The sequence below is a fragment of the Oryctolagus cuniculus genome, chromosome 13 (genome assembly GCF_964237555.1).
Source record: "Oryctolagus cuniculus chromosome 13, mOryCun1.1, whole genome shotgun sequence".
Lineage (NCBI taxonomy): Eukaryota > Metazoa > Chordata > Mammalia > Lagomorpha > Leporidae > Oryctolagus > Oryctolagus cuniculus.
The window spans coordinates 99041015-99053635 of record NC_091444.1 but is presented as its reverse complement, the minus strand read 5'-3'; the positions used below and the strand labels follow the sequence as shown (position 1 = coordinate 99053635).

The following is a 12621-nucleotide window of genomic DNA, read 5'->3' as shown; positions in this document are numbered from 1 at the left end:
CATTCACGTTCCTTGTGTTCGCTAGATGGAAGGACATGTCTGTTCCTGTCCTGCTGAACTCAGTATTCTTTCTTGAAAGTCCAAATCTCACATCCTTCAGGTTCTTAACTGTCAGTTAACCTCTCCCAGTCCGTTTCCCAAGCACTTGGCCCTTTGTCTATTTTAGTGCTTATCACACTATTTTAGTTTTTTGACAGTTATGTTTAGGTTCGACATTGTGTTTTACTGCATTTTGTACTGTGCTCACCTTCTCTCCCCTCATCCCCCATGCTTGAGTCAGCATTTCCGACAACCTTAGTTAAAAATGACTGTGAACCAGAGTTGGTGCTAATTATTTTACATATACTTAATGTGTTCCTTGAAACAACACTAGAAGGGAAGAGACTGTCTCTTACCGTAGAAATGAGAGGCCTGAACAGTTCAAACACATGTTAGAGTATTTCAGGTGGCTTCTCCAAAATCCATGTTCTTTCCCCAAAACCATATGTAATGAAAGATAACAAATTATCAGTTAAGACTTCGGTAATTTAAAATTGCGAACAAATTGGAGGTGACTCAAGTGTAAATTGTACAAAGTGTATTTGCTAATCACAGATACTATATACAGAATTTTATGTATGGTAATTTTTTAAACTTAGAGGAAGAAATTTTATAAACTTGGAGTTGCCTGTTTTATAGGGGAAATTGTATAGTCTTTCCAAGTACTTTCCTTGTGTGTAAATCAGACGATTTTACTTCCTTCAAGAAGATGTCTTCACAGTTTCGATACTTTCAGATTGTTCTAGTTACTCTAAATTTATGCAATGTTCATTACACTAAAATTTGTTTTCCTCAGTGAAGATATCCATGTTACTCATGTTGAGCTTCCTGTTTTCTGGTTTTTTGTTTTTGTTTTTGTTTTTGGACAGGCAGAGTGGACAGTGAGAGAGAGAGAAAGGTCTTCCTTTACCATTGGTTCACCCTCCAATGGCCACTGGGACCTGTGCACCACGCTGATCCGAAGCCAGGAGCCAGGTGCTTCTCCTGGTCTCCCATGCGGTTGCAGGGCCCAAGCACTTGGGCCATCCTCCGCTGCACTCCCGGGGTATAGCAGAGAGCTGGCCTGGAAGAGGGGCAGCCGGGACAGAATCCAGCACCCTGACCAGGACTAGAACCCGGTGTGCCGGCGCCGCTAGGTGGAGGATTAGCCTAATGAGCCACAGCGCCGGCCTGTTTGTGTGTGTGTGGTTTTTTTTTTTTTTTTTTTTTTTTTTTTTTTTTTTTTTTTAAGATTTGTTTATTTGAAAGAGTTACAGAGAGCGAGCTTCCATCTGATGATTCACTCCCCAGATGGCTGCAATGGCTGGAGCTAAGAACTCCTGGTCTCCCACATGGGGGCAGGGGCCCAGGCACTTGGACCATCTTCTGCTTTTCCCGTCAGCAGGGAACTGAATCAGAAATGGAGCAGCCGGGACACGAACTGGTGCCCATTTGGGTTGCTAGCATCGCAGGCAGTAGCTTTACCTGCTGTGCCACAGCACCAGCCCTGACTTCTCATCTTCACAGGGGTTTTCCCCCACAAATAATTCATGTTAAAGGGTGATGATTCAGATCAGATTGGTCACTTCGCTTTAAGTGTAGTTAAGCTGTATCTAGTGGTAGCATGTTTTATTAAATAATGTTTTATTTATTGATAATTATGTTTTACTAAATAACACAAGAGCAGAATCTGTCTTAGCCATAGCTCTGTCCCTAGTACTTGACTGATAATAAGTGGCATCTGTTTGTTGTGGATGGATAAATATCTGAGTAGTAATGGATGTATTGAGGAGGATTGGGGAAGCTCCTGCATAGGTCATGGTTTTAAAAATGGATTTGGGGGGCCGGCACTGTGGTGTTGCGGTTAAAGCTGCCACCTGCAGTGCCGGCACCCCATATGGGCACCGGTTCAAGTCCCAGCTGCTCCATTCTGATCCAGCTCTCTGCTATAGCCTGGGAAAGCAGTGGAAGATGGTCCAAGTCCTTGGGCTCCTGCACCCACTTTGGCTCAAGCTCTTGCAGCCAGTTGGAGAGTGAACCAGCAGATGGAAGTCAGTCTCTCTCCCCTCCCCTCCCCTCTGCTCTCCTCTCCTCTCCATGTGTAACTCTTTCAAATTAATAAATAAATCTTTTTAAAAGGTGTATTTGGAGAAAAAAGAATGAATATATATGTGTTGTGTATCTAAAACATCTCAGCTGGGCACTTAACATCAGCTTAATGTAGAGAACAATGCTGGTGTTAGGGTAAAAAGAAGGGTTCAGGGTTGTCCCCATTGAGGCCTGTTTGTGAGGGTTAACATTTGAGCATCTAGGGGTAAGAGAGATCACTTTGTTTGGCAACCATATACCAAAGTAATAGAGAAGTTGTTACCTTACAGAGCATAAAACTGATTTTTATCAGCTGCCTTCATGACCCTTCTAACTGGCTTAACTCTCGACCCTTCTGGATTTGTGAAATGACAGTAAGCAGGGGATGTGTGGGTCCTTGTTTCTTGCTATGGCCAAATAAGTGTCAGAATTATACATTTTTTAAAAACATGTTTGATTTATTTGAAAAGCCTACAATAGCCGGAACTGTACCAGGTCAAAACTAGGCGCCCAGAACTCCATCCAGTTCTCTCATGTGAGTGGCAGGAACCCAACTACTTGAGCCATCACCTGCTACCTCCCAGGGTGCACATAAGCAGGAAGCTGGACTGGAGCTTAGAGCCAGGACTCAAACCTAGCACTCCAGTGTGGGCTGAAGTTGTCCCAGATAGTGTCTTAACTGCTGTGCCAAATGCCTGCCCCTAGAAGAATTTAATGAACATAAAAAAAAAAAAAGGCAGTTTTCTCATTTAGTGTTTTAGAGTTAGGATTTAGTGGCATACATAAGTTTGAAAGTGAAACAAAATAGCCACCGAAGCAGACCTGTTCAGTGACCTGAGGTTTAGGTCTCAGAGGCTTAGCCTGTCTAAACACATGGCTCACTTCCTCATGGCGGGCTGGAGATCTTGTGTCATGCAGTAATTTGATGTGTGAGTCACCTAGAATAAAGTTCTCATGTGTGTTTATGGTACATGGCAACTACATGAAATTTGAATGAACTGAAGTCTTCATTATGTGTGAAGTTATTAGCCATAGAAGTTCATTAATTGGCTGTAGTGGATTCCCTTCAGTCCTCAGATGCTTTGCTTTAAAATGACTTTTAGGAATACTGAGTATCATGAACAATTAGACTGGCCATAAAATTACTCCAATATTTGTTAAATAACTGAGTATATATTTGTGGAGGAATTTAATCTTGATAAGTTAAACTAAATAGTATTTGATCAACTTCTTAGAGGTGGCATTTTGAACAGGCACGCATGAGAAACAACTATGACACTAACTGTAGAAAACATTGGGTATTGTTTGATGCTAATTAAAGAAAACCTTTTGTTTTTTAAATAGATGATTTATTTACTTGAAAGAGAGAGAAAAGTCTTCTGGTTCACTCCCCAGTTGGCCACACTGACTGGAGCTGGCTGATGTGAAGCCAGGAGCCTGGAGCTTCCTCCAGGTCTCCCATGTGGGTGCAGGGGCCCAAGCACTAGGGGCCATCTGCTGCTGCTGTCCTAGGCCATAGCAGAGAGCTGGGTCAGAAATGGAGTAGTCTGGACTTGAACTGGCACCTAATTGGGATGCCAGCACAGCAGGCAGCGGCTTTACCCCTGTGCCACAGAGCTGGCCCCAGGAAGACCTTCTTAAGACCTAAAATGTATTTGCTTTTTAAAAAGTTGATAAATTTGACCAGGTAAGACATCTAAGATTTCTTTATAACAGAGGTACAGTAAACTGACAGACAACTTTTGGGAGAAAATATTTATAGTATTTTGATAAGATACGTTAAGAATTTATACATAACATTGGGTCAAAGAAAATCGAAAAAACTATAGGAGGCTTATCTTCGTGATGTTACTTTTTATCAGTGATTTCTTGAATATGACACCAAAAGCATAGGCAACTAAAGGAAAAATAAATTTGAGTTCACCAGTATTAACCTCTGTGTATCAAGGAATACAGTCAAGAAGAGGCAACCCTAGAGTGAGAAAATATTTATAAATCATAAATGTGATACAGGGTTAATATCTAGAATATATAAAGGAGTCTAACAGTAACAACAGAAAACCCAGTTCAAATGTGGGCAGACTTTACCTAAGTGATACTTCTCCAGAGAACATATTCTAGTGGCCAGTGGACACATGAGAAGATGGTCAGCATCGTTAATCACCAGGGAAATGCAAATCAGAACCACAATTCCGTGCCTGTCATGCCCATTAGTATGAGTAGTTGTGGTTTTTTTAAAGTAGAAATAAAGAGCAATTTGTTTGTTTTAGGATGTAGAGAAATTGGAACCCCGTGCATTGCTTATGATAGAGCCCCTGTGGAACACAGTTTGGCAGTTTCTCAAAGAATTAAGAGAGGATTACCTGTGGCATCCAGCAGTTTCGCTCCTGGATAAAGGCAGAGACACCACTGTTGGTAGCAATTATTGACAACAGATACTAGATAGAAACAATCCCAGCGTCCATCACCATTGGATATGAGAAGATGAACAGTGTGATACTTGTATGTGCAGCCTTAGCCACCGTAAAAGAAATGGAGCTCTGATACCATGCCACAGCATGGATGAGCCTTGAGGAACAAGGCAGCAACACAAGGATAAATATGGGCATGATTGCATGTAGATGCCGCGCCTCGAGTGGGTAAATTCCTGTAGAGACAGAATAGTGGGTACAGGAGCTGGCGGGAGTGTGAGTGAGGCGTTAACCACGTAGTGGGCAGTGTTTGGGAAGATGGACAGGTTCTGGAGATGCATGGTGGTCAGGTCAGTGCACAAGACTGACATGTACTTAACGTCCCTGCATTGTACACTTAGAGTGGAACATTTTGTCTGGTACGTTGTACCAGCGTAAAAGCATTGCAAGGATAAGATTGCCAATACAGGCCGGCGCCGCGGCTCAGTAGGCTAATCGTCCGCCTTGCGGCGCCGGCACACCGGGTTCTAGTCCCGGTCAGGGCGCCGGATTCTGTCCCGGTTGCCCCTCTTCCAGGCCAGCTCTCTGCTGTGGCCCGGGAGTGCAGTGGAGGATGGCCCAAGTCCTTGGGCCCTGCACCCCATGGGAGACCAGGATAAGTACCTGGCTCCTGCCATCAGATCAGTGCGGTGTGCCGGCTGCGGCGACCATTGGAGGGTGAACCAACGACAAAGGAAGACCTTTCTCTCTGTCTCTCTCTCTCACTGTCCACTCTGCCTGTCAAAAAATAAAAAATTAAAAAAAGATTGCCAATACATAATGAAAACTAAGGTTAAAACGTGAGCTGCTGTTTTGCCTCATGGTTAGTGACAGTTACTGTTTGGATGTGGGGAAACAGTTGGTGGGAACATGCAAGGTGGTAATGTTCATGTGGAGGTCCGTTTTTCAAAATCTGTCAAAGGTTTAAAAATGCACTAATGTTTTGTCTGTATAGTGCGAATATTTTTTTCAGCTTAATGAGATGAGTTGTGAAAGTTAATGTCTTTGTTGTAAAGCAAATTTATGTACATTCATAAATACATGGAAAAGGTTCTGAAAGGATACATGCCTAAAGATACTCACTATGTGTATGTAAATAACTTGAAATGCAAATCATAGGAAGCCACGGAGCAGGAGCAGAGACTGGGCCTGGCTGCCTTGTTTTCTCTGCTACACTTACTGCATCGTTTGCTTTCCTTCAAAACGTGTTCCACGTCTCCTGTGGAGCACCACTGCCGAGGGTAGAAAGCAGACTGAGCTTTAGTGTCCTGCTCAGTGTTACACACCGTCAGAACCCTAGGAAGTTAATGATAAAAGTGCTGTTTTTATCAATATCTTTTTAGATTGTATTGTGTATCACAAAGAAAAATAGCTCACAAAGAAACTTTGGTTTATGGTCTTTGGGGTATTTTAAAAGGATCCTTAGAATAGTTGCGATGCTATTCTAGGTTCAGTCTTTAATATGCTGTAGTAACAAGTACTTTTGCAGTTTCCTCCCCCTTCTGGTAGTAATTGGAAATACACATCAGTTCATAATTACAAGCATAAAAGGAGGGAAAGCAGTTTTACCTATTCAAACAGGATATACAGTGGATGACACAGTTGTGTGTGTTGCAGAATTGGTTAGAGGCCTAAAGTCATAGAGATGTCAATTGGAAAAGTAAGTTTAAAATGTCTTCAAAAGAGATTAAGAAATGGAGCATGCATAGATAGGTGCCCATGCCTGTGTAGCAGAACCAGGCGTCCAGTCAACGAATCTATGTTGGTGTCATTCTGGTGCCAGTTCCAATTCTTGCAGTAGGGCTGACCGAGGCAAATAAAGCAAGATTCCGTTCCTGCAGGAGCTATGGTGAAGTAGAAGGGAGGGAACATTACTGTTGTTACACCGTAAAAAGGTGCTGGGCAGTGTGGTGGATCTGAGGGCTCTCTGGGCACAGGGGAGTGCTACCCAACCAGCACCTTCAGTATGAAACTTGGACTCGCATTGCTACATTTGTGTTACATTCAGGTACATGTGTACTTTGAAGCATCTGATAGAACAAACTTTGAATAACCTGCAGCTCTCTGAAGGGGTGTTTATGTGGTGTGTCGTGTGGGAGGCCTGGAGGCTGTGACAGATGGGGAGCGTGGCATTCCGAGACCCTGTCTGACAGTCTCAGCTCTCTCTGGTTTCGTTCTTACTCCACTCTGTACTCCACCTTGCCTTGTGCCGTCTTTTACAATTTTTTTTGGAGGTTTACTCTGTTTCTTCAGAGTCTCATGTTGAACTTTTCATGGGTCCCTAGGTTCATCAGATAGAGGCAAGGGCCTTAACCTTCTGAGGTGATCCTGTTCCTGTTTATTGAGAACTTACATGTAAAACCAAACCTTTTAGCAGAGAACTACGACTTCCAGAGATGTCCTTTCCCCAGTGGTCGCCCACGTCTGAAGAAGACGCCTCTGATTTCCTCACTGATTTTCTCATTTGTAATTTCTCACAAAATTGAAAAAGTCAGTCGTCAGGATAAATAACCCTGTTGTAATTGGAAATTAGGGGTGTTTTTAAGTTTTTGTTACTTTTGTTCCTTTGAAGTGATGCATATGGCTTTCTGATTTGTAGTGTTTCCTTTGCTTGACATGAGGGGCCAACTGAAAAATTTTTAAGGGATAGGGACCCTTTTACCTACTGAGGGCCATTTGGATATTTCTAGCATCATGCACAGGTCATACAGAATTATCAACTTAAAAATTGGCCTGCTATGGATTTAATTTTGTGGGCCAGGGGCTGGATGGTCCTGTGTAGCTTTGTAAGTCTGTGAAAAGATTGGACAGCACTCAGGCAAAATTGAAAACACCTTGCATCTCCTTCTACCTTCTTTTCTCTGTTAAAAAGAAGAAAATCTGTGAGGTGACAGAGTGAGGATAGTTTCAGAGGGCTGTAAGTACTAATTTAACTGTTCGTGCAGTAAGTAAAAACACAGAACTGAACTTCGTTGTGCACGTTAATCAATATGTCCGTAAGCTGTGTGTGGAAGAACCTTGAAGGGATATGATATGGAGAAATGTGCTGATACAACATACATGTTTTATCATTTCATTCGGGTTTATTGATATTTGTCTATCAGTCCAGACCAGCAAAAGCCAAGCACAAAGTCTGCTGGATCTAGGACCAGGCTTTTTTAAGATGCATGCCTTAGAAGAGAAAAGCGTCTTAGCCCTACCCAGTGGAGCATGGGTAGCACCAGTCTTTGAAATGCATGGAAAGCAGCTCTGAGATGTGTCATTTGTAGAGAGCTGCTGTCCCTAATTCTGATGACCATTGTAATAGTGTTGTACAAAGACTGATGGGGAGCCCCTTTTCCGTAAGCTTGCTAGTAATTTGGCGCCTGTCCAGGAATGTGAAGGATGGTGAATGTTTAGTTCTGAGAGTTGAAAATGAAGATTTAAAGTTACTGCTCAACTGTGATACTCCTGAAACCTGCATGACTTCATAACAAGTCTAAAGGTCATATGTTGTATGTGCTATCTTAACTGTCTACAAAAAATGCTTTGACAAGTGTCCTTCTTTGGTCTTCAGACCAGCCTTGTCAGAGTGTGGAGTGTGTGTTGCTGCCTGAGGGTCTGTGTTCTTGCATTAGAGCCCCGCTGTGTTGACAATTTCGTGGCAGGAAGATGGCATTTTGTGCTCTTTGTCTTGTCTGGGCATCCATGTGCTTCCGGTGTTGTGCTGAAATAAAGCAGGTGTGGTGCTCTTTCTTACAACCTGCCTTACATCTCTGAGTTCTTCTGAGGGTGTACACCTAAGCACAGAGAGTGGATCCTGAAAGGGTGTTTATGGACAGCTTTTCTAGAAATGCCAAGTGGCTCTCTGATGTGGGTCTTCTCCATTAGAAACGTGAAGTAAGCCTTGCTTTGCTTCTTGCCAACAGTTGGCATTGTTAGGCTTTACATTTTTGCTACTGTGGTGATATAAATGAATATCTTCCTCTGTTTTATGTTTTTGTGTTCATTAATGAAGTTGAGCATCTTTTTTTTTCTTTTTTTGCATTTCTTAGCCATTCAAGTTTTTGCTAAAATCTTTTTGTCTTGTTTTAAAAATGCTTTCCTATTGAATAGTATTGATTTATAGAAATTTTTAAAAATATTATGACTACTAATACTTTGGATGTAATTAAGCTTTTTGAAGCTATAAAAACCTTCCTTATAGTTTTAAAAATCTTTTAACGACTTAAATAAAAAGTTGAGTCCACCTTAAATTGATTTTATCTGACAGAACTTGTCTTGCTTATTGTGTTCTTCAGCCACCGCAGGAATCTTTAGAGCATTTAGAATTTACATTACCAGCTTGTCAGATGTTTCAGAAGCACTGTTAGGGCTTTGGTTGTTGTTGCATCCAGTCTCCATAAATAACGAGTTTGAAATAGAAACTTCCAAATATTCATGATTTTCCATGCGTGTTTTATGTTTTTTAATATCTAAATACTAAGCTTTTTACTAGTAGAAGAGTTCATTTTAGTGCTGATAATTTTTATTTTATTTTTTATTTTTTTTATTTTTATTTTTTTTTTTTTAATTTTTTTGACAGGCAGAGTGGACAGTGAGAGAGAGACAGAGAGAAAGGTCTTCCTTTGCCGTTGGTTCACCCTCCAATGGCCGCCGCGGTCGGCGCGCTGCGGCCGGCGCACCGCGCTGATCCGATGGCAGGAGCCAGGAGCCAGGTGCTTTTCCTGGTCTCCCATGGGGTGCAGGGCCCAAGCACCTGGGCCATCCTCCACTGCACTCCCTGGCCACAGCAGAGGGCTGGCTTGGAAGAGGGACAACCGGGACAGAATCCGGCGCCCCGACCGGGACTAGAACCCGGTGTGCCGGCGCCGCTAGGCGGAGGATTAGCCTAGTGAGCCGCGGCGCCGGCCAGTGCTGATAATTTTTAAATGACACAAACAGATAAATCATGGCCTCATGTAATATTACAGCAGGGAACTTTGTAGTTCTGAAACTCGGCTAATACAGAGCTCTAGTACGTGACATCCTCAGTCTGTATGGGAGGTGACTGCTGTGATGTATGTCCTGACTTGTAGAGTAAGGCCATTGTCTTACATAGGTAGGTTGCTGCCATGGTCATAACATTTTTTTCTACCTTATTTTACTCAGTATCTAAATCTAGTCACGTAGAATTGTTCCTTTATCATCATGGAAGCTGTTTCAATATGCAGTTAAAATAACTGTTCAGGACGGCATTCCCAGTAGGCAGAGCTCAGCACTTTGTATGTCACACGTAGGAGTGCGGTATCAGGTTTTGTGACTTGCATTTATGTCACCTGGTCAGGTACTTACTGAGCACTTTGTGTGCTCCATTGTACAGACTAAATGGAATTAGACGTTTCAGATGCCAGTTCTCATACGTATGCTTGTTCTGCTTTGCCACATTCAGGTAACTTTTTTTCAGCCATATTGTCTTATTTATTTAGAATCTGCACCAGGAGACAAGGCAGTGTCACATTCTTGCACAACTCCTTCCACGTCTTCTGCCTCTGGACTGAATCCCACGTCTGCACCTCCGACATCCGCTTCAGCAGTCCCCGTTTCGCCTGTTCCGCAGTCACCAATACCTCCATTACTTCAGGACCCAAATCTTCTTAGACAGTTGCTTCCTGCTTTGCAAGCTACACTGCAGCTTAATAATTCTAATGTGGACATATCCAAAATAAATGAAGGTAAATTTTCATAGTAACAATGGTTATCATGTTTTTTTCCCCAAAAAGATTTGAGAGACAGACCAACAGTGAGCTCCCATCCAGTTGTTTCACTCACCAAATGACCTGCCGTGACTGTTGGCAAGGCAGGAATAAGAGCCAGGAACGAAGTCCAGGTCTCCCGTGTAGGCACCAAGGACCCAAGTACTTGAGCTGTCTCCTGCTGCCTTCCAGCGTGTGTATTAGCAGGAGGCTGGAATTTGGAACAGAGCTGAGAATCAAAACCCAGGCATTCTTAACTGCTAGACTAAAAGCCTGCCCCCATAGTGAAAAGGTATTTAAAATGTATTTATGGGGGCCGGCACTGTGGCTCACTTGGTTAGTCCTCCACCTACAGTGCCGGCATCCCATATGGGCACCGGGTTCTAGTCCCAGTTGCTCCTCTTCCAGTCCAGCTCTCTACTGTGGCCTGGGAAGGCAGCAGAGGATGGCCCAAGTGCTTGGGCCCCTGTACCCGCATGGGAGACTAGAAAGAAACACTTGGCTCCTGGTTTCGGATCAGCATAGCTCCGGCCGTAGCAGCCATTTGGGGAGTGAACCAACAGAAGGAAGACCTTTGTCTGTCTCACTATCTAACTCTGTCAAATTAAAAAAATTTGTAAAATGTATTTGTGTTGTATAAAATTCGTAAATCTCTGCTTTAGTACTAGTCTTTTTTCCCTTTTCAAATTCATATTTGAACTTCTCAGAATTTAGAATTTATGTTCCACATATTTTAAAGCCATGGCATATAATTGGGTTAGTGATAGTTACATTTGTGTATATTTTTCAAGACTTGCTATGTATCTGGTAGTTACTAGAGATGAATCACTTCTGTAGGTGCTAAATACTAGGAAATGAGGAGCTCAGGTAGTTATATAAAATACTTGAAGCATTTTCTGAGAAAGGGGTAGGTACTAGATAAAATTTTGCCATTTTTCCTGATTAATTACAATGTTTAGTTCTGGCCTCTTAAGTATCAAAAGTACATGGTTTCCTAAGTACCATCTTTTTTCTGCTCACTCTTAATTAAAAGGTTGTTGGAATGGATATAGCTGAAGGGTTTGAGTGGCTGCTTTTCTAAAAAAAAAAAAAAAATCATGAAATAACAGCCATTTATCTGGTTAATCTTATATACTGCCCTGTGCACTTCCCATAAAATTGGCTAGGTTTCTGGGATAACCCACAGTTCTGAGAACACGCTCTAGTGTTTTCTAAAAAGTCTCACAGAGAGGAGTTTTAATAGTAGATCTTAATTTAACTTTATTGTAAACTCACTCAGTTTCTATCTACCTCAGATTATTTTTAATCTTTTTCAATATTTTTAAGAGATTTAGTTATTTGAAAGGCATAGTGACACAGAGAGGGATCATCCATTCTCTGATTTACTTCCTATGCAGCCATGGTAGGTAGCCAATGCCTGAGCCAGGCTGATGCTAGGAGCCAGAAACTCTAGCCTAGTATCCCACATGGAGGGCAGGGGCTCAACTACTTGAGCTGTCACTGCTGCCTTCCTGGGCACATTAGCAGGAAGCCGGATCAGAAGTGGAACAGGCAGCATTTTTTTTTTAAGATTTATTTATTTATTTGAAAGAGTTCTACAAAGAGAGAAGGGGATGCAGAGAGGTCATCCATCTGCTGGTTCACTCCCCAATTGGCCACAACGGTTGGAGCTGCACCGATCTGAAGCCAGGAGCGTCTTCTGGGTCTCCCACGTGGGTACAGGGCCCCAAGTCCTTGGGCCATCTTCCACTGCTTTCCCAGGCCATAGCAGAGAGCTGGATGGGAAGTGGAGCAGCCAGGACATGAACCAGTGCCCATATGGGATGCCAGCACTGGAGGCAGCGGCTTTACTCGCTATGCCACAGCACCGGCCCCCATCTTAAATCCTTACACCCATTATATTCCATCTTCTAGGTTTTTGTTCTTTGTTGTTTATCTTGGTTCTTTTTTATTATTTTTTACTTATTTATTTGACAGGTAGATTTATAGACGGAGAGAGAGAGACAGAGAAAGGTCTTCCTTCCGTTGGTTCATTCTCCAAATGGCCCCTATGGCCGGTGCTGTGCCGATCCGAAGCCAGGAGCCAGGTGCTTCCTCCTGGTCTCCCATGCGGGTGCAGGGGCCCAGGCACTTGGGCCATCCTCCACTGCCCTCCCGGGCCACAGCAGAGAGCTGGACTGGAAGAGGAGCAACCGGAACTAGAACCCAGCACCCATATGGGATGCCGGCGCCACAAGGCGGAGGATTAACCAAGTGAGCCACGGCGCTGACCCCTGTTTCTCTTGTTTTAAAGATTCATTTATTTGAAAGGTAGAGTTAACCAAGAAAGATCCTCCACTCCCGAGTGACCA

At 43.0% G+C, this 12621-nt stretch overlaps 1 protein-coding gene across 2 annotated transcripts in view; it reads left to right on the top strand.

The window, feature by feature from the left end:
* LOC100357083 (WW domain-containing adapter protein with coiled-coil) overlaps nucleotides 1–12621 on the top strand; it is a 92673-nt gene that overhangs the window by 68888 nt on the left and 11164 nt on the right. For both annotated transcript variants that reach the window (XM_070056034.1, XM_051820939.2), the window contains exon 8: nucleotides 10004–10249. In XM_070056034.1, the coding sequence (XP_069912135.1) occupies nucleotides 10004–10249 (246 nt within the window). The remainder of the gene's footprint in view (nucleotides 1–10003; nucleotides 10250–12621) is intronic.